We start from the raw sequence: 3,856 nt of genomic DNA on the forward strand, positions 1-3,856 counted from the left end.
GGAGGGAAGGTGTTCAAGAGCCAAGCGCTGCTCATCGTAACGTAATAGTGAGATTTTGCTACTTTAAACATGTTTGAATGTCAGATCTTCGAGAACACCATGGAAACAACTAAACTCACAAAGATAATCCAAGAAAGCAGGGAGCGATCATCACCATTGGGAAACAGATGAACTTTGATGAGTGGAACAGGGCCTTGGGCACCCCTAACAACCAATGTATTTATGATCCTTTGCAGCTCTCATGGCTTGTCACAAGCATGGCAAGAATTTGTAATTCTTGGTTATGTTAATATAATCCACTCACAATTGTGAGCTTTGCAAAAAAAAAAAGTTATGAAGCAAAAATGATACGAATGGAAAGCACCACGATAGACATGTAAAGTGCGATGGAAAATGATATGAATGGAAAGCAGCACGATAGACATGTAAATGGCAAACATAAAAGTGAAGAGTCTTAATCTTGGAGCAGAGATAAGACCACATGAGAGGTAGTAGAGACTCACTGAAAGAGTACCTTGAGCAAAGGGATCTCAATCAAAGCTTCCTCCATACAAAAGAAGCTCCTCAATCATGCGAAGGCTCACAACTAGCGCATGCATGCGGTTGTGTACTCTAAACCACGCTTAATCCTTGCTTTTACCATCGCGGTGTGTGTCCCGCAAAAGGTGCAAGCACCTCCAACGAATCACCATGTGAAAGAGGTGTTAAATTTGAGCCTAGTCATCAAGACACATGGAGGAAGAGCCATGCAGGGGGTCTCCATTGGTGAGAAAACCTCCACATTGCAAATGAACCTTTTATTTCTGAAAATGGCCCACCCCCTTCCTTTGCGCGACTTTTATTAGGGGGGAGGTGATCTTCATTCCGATTCCCATGTGAATTGAGTTGGGCTGAAGCCAAAGTATGAGTGCACGCGATTGAAACAGGGTCTGTTCGTCCCTCCCCTCGCTCCTCTTAACAGAAGAGCAACCGGCAGCTCATCAGCGAGGGGCATCTCCATAGCCATCTTCTATACACATACGAGCAGCGATCAGCAGCAGGGCGCGCTACCTTAAATTGGCTCATACAGACTCAGAATTTCAGAGGGGCCTTGCTCTATAACGCAGAATCTCTGCAGAGTTTGGACCCCTTTCGTGCCCCACAGATGCAGGAGGGCGAAGCTGGTTTCCCTTGTCGGCCACACAGGGAAAACAAGGGCCCTCTGCTTGCAGCAGAACTAGAAGACCCCCCGACACACCCAGTGCGTTCCTTGCTTGCAGCATCAGCATCATCATCGTCATCGTCTTCTTCATCTTCGCCCTCGTCACCCTCCTCCTGCTTCTCTGTATCATCGTCATCATCTCGATCTCCGTCGTCATCAGCATCGACATCTTCATCTTTGACTTTAAATCCTCCTTTGTGGCAAAGAAGAAGCAACATCTCAGGTCAGGGCAGGCAAATCAAGCCAGCCCAAGAGTGGCATCTCCGAAAGCCCTTTTCTGAGCCTGCCTTGCCCACCATGGCAGATATAAGAGCTGTGGAACCTGATACCGAGAAGGGTTCAGCAGTGTCATTGAGTGGGTATAGGAGATGCATGACAGACACAGACTTCAATAGCGTACCTGGATGGCCTTCACAAGCGGCCCCAGATCTTCTCCAGCTTTTCAACATCTTTCAGGTACTATATGTATCCCAGCTTTTACAGGTTTAAGTCAAGATTCAGGCTATGGTGCCTCTTGTATGCCACACATACACTGATCAATGAGTGCCAAGGCTCTGGTAATTGATGTGTCGAAGGTAGGGTCACTGAAACAGAAACTCGAACCAAGATATTGAACTTGATCCTGGTTGTGTGTTCGGCATGTATTCACTAGAATATGTTAGTGCTTCTGTGCCTCACCAAGAGCCATACAATGATGTATTGCAAGACCATGGCAGGTCACACCGTGGCATTAAATGGTATTTGGTGTCGGAGCTTTTCTTCGCACAGTAGAAATACTCATCATGAGTAACTTATGGTGGAACACAAATTGAGGAGAATTGCCTTGTGCTACCATTTTGTGCTGGGGTGTATATATTCTGTGGAGGTTGGGGCCTTGCTGTTGTGGATGAGACACTGCATAGTTTTGTTTTAAGTAAATGTTTCCAAGTATGTTCTTTTAGAGGGAAGCGTATGGCAAGGAATTGTTGAGTATCGAGAAAACCAAATTAGTTTTGCAAAATGGCCTGTGCCCATGACTTCTTTGAAGTGATCATGAGGAACAACTCTAAAGAAGACCGCGCGCACACACACACGGTATCTTTGTTTCTAGAGCTCGAAAAGTATGGTCTTTCTTATGTTTGAGCTCTTCTTTCACAGTTCAACAAACCGGAAAAGCCATTGGCCCGAATGCTCATGAACATCACCCTTGTTGGGAGCATTCACCCAGTTCGGTTATTGGTTGCTTATGATGCATCTGTGCAGGATGTAATAAAAGAATCACTTAAAGCATATGTCAAAGAGGGTCGGCTTCCTCGCCACTGCATCAAAAATCACACTTATGGGCTGCACTATTCCCCCTTCTGCTTAGAAAGTGAGTACTTTGTGTAGGGATGTGTGTGTGTGTGTGTGTGTGTGAGAGAGAGAGAGAGAGAGAGAGAGAGAGAGAGAGAGAGAGCTGCGGCTCCTCAGTGCGACCTAGGCATATGTGTGGGTCTCTGCTAATCTATGCGTAACTGCATGATTCACTTGATTTGCGCAAATTCTTGTGCACAATTCTTTCATGTGCTTATATCCACCTATTTTGTGCAGATGTGTGCTTACACACAATTTTTCTGTTGCAGATATTGATCCTACAGATCATATATGTAGTTTAGGGACAAGAAGCTTCTTTCTTTTCCCAAGCGTGAGTCAATTGACAAGCCCTACAGAGAGTTCTGATGAAACAAAGCCATGGTGGAACATCTTTGGACTTATGTTGACATAGCACGGACTTTCATGTGTTGGACATACTTTTATCAAGATCCTGGATGGAGGAGGTCATGCGGATGTCCTTAAATATTATTGCAATTTTTTGAACCATAGATTCCTATCGATCACCTCCAGTGTGCTACTAACTCATGTAGATACTCACATTAATATGGGCATCTCGGTTGGCCATATCTGCCTTCATCAACATTCCTTGTTGAGTCGCCCTCTTTTTCTCAACTCCCTTTTGGTTCATATTTTATTAATCTGCAGCTCTTATACCAAGCTTCTAGTAATACTTCAGTTCCGTTTCAGAATCATCTAAGGAGTGATCCATGGATGTTATCTTGTGGAAGAAGCGAGTCATATCCCATTTTTCTGGAACTTCGAAAATGTTAAGGGATGCTTTTGATCAGGTCATGGTCGGATATAAGCACCTCAATGTCGCCCATTAGAATCTCGTCGCGTGCTTCATCATTTTGCTCTTGAGGCAGTCAGTAACCACTCATGTAGCAAGAAAATCGGTCTCCATTACTTATGGAGTTACCAGCCTTCCAACTTCCATGCCTGCTCCCTAACTGTTGCCTCAGAGAAAGGGGATTTCTCAAAATGTGGTCCTTATCATCTATATATTCCTAAGCTTCGATGTACAATGTGCCAACCTGGAAAAAAGGTCTAGTGCCATTAATTATGAAGTGAGTATGCTTTGATAGTACACGGGAGACTTGGGGGTGATAGATTTGATACACTCTGTTGTCGTTGGCCAAGTTCTCTGTGACAACCCTCATCATCTAGCTTTAAGGTATATTTTAACTCTTATCGGGTGTCCTCAGGGGCGGTGGGCATGGGCAATGATTCCCATTTGAAAGGGGTTGCATGGGGCAATCAAGTCTTCCGTTTGGTAAAAACTATTCTTGGGGTGCGGGTCGT

At 44.7% G+C, this 3,856-nt stretch overlaps 1 protein-coding gene across 2 annotated transcripts; it reads left to right on the top strand.

Annotated features, from left to right (window-relative positions):
* The first annotated feature begins 838 nt into the window (after positions 1-838).
* LOC147453379 (uncharacterized) lies at positions 839-3,641 on the top strand. 2 transcript variants are annotated; one of them, XM_086515573.1, is made up of 3 exons: positions 839-1,657; positions 2,444-2,552; positions 2,803-3,641. In XM_086515573.1, the coding sequence occupies exons 1-3, from the start codon at positions 1,145-1,147 to the stop codon at positions 2,943-2,945; spliced, it is 765 nt and encodes a 254-aa protein (XP_086371699.1). In that variant the 5' UTR covers positions 839-1,144; the 3' UTR covers positions 2,946-3,641. The 2 variants fall into 2 exon arrangements, with proteins under 2 accessions (XP_086371699.1, XP_086371698.1); XM_086515572.1 differs by having other exon boundaries at positions 847-1,657; positions 2,339-2,552.
* Positions 3,642-3,856: the final 215 nt, after the last annotated feature.

Source organism: Adiantum capillus-veneris, chromosome 7, assembly GCF_014529385.1.
Source record: "Adiantum capillus-veneris isolate H3 chromosome 7, ASM1452938v2, whole genome shotgun sequence".
Lineage (NCBI taxonomy): Eukaryota > Viridiplantae > Streptophyta > Polypodiopsida > Polypodiales > Pteridaceae > Adiantum > Adiantum capillus-veneris.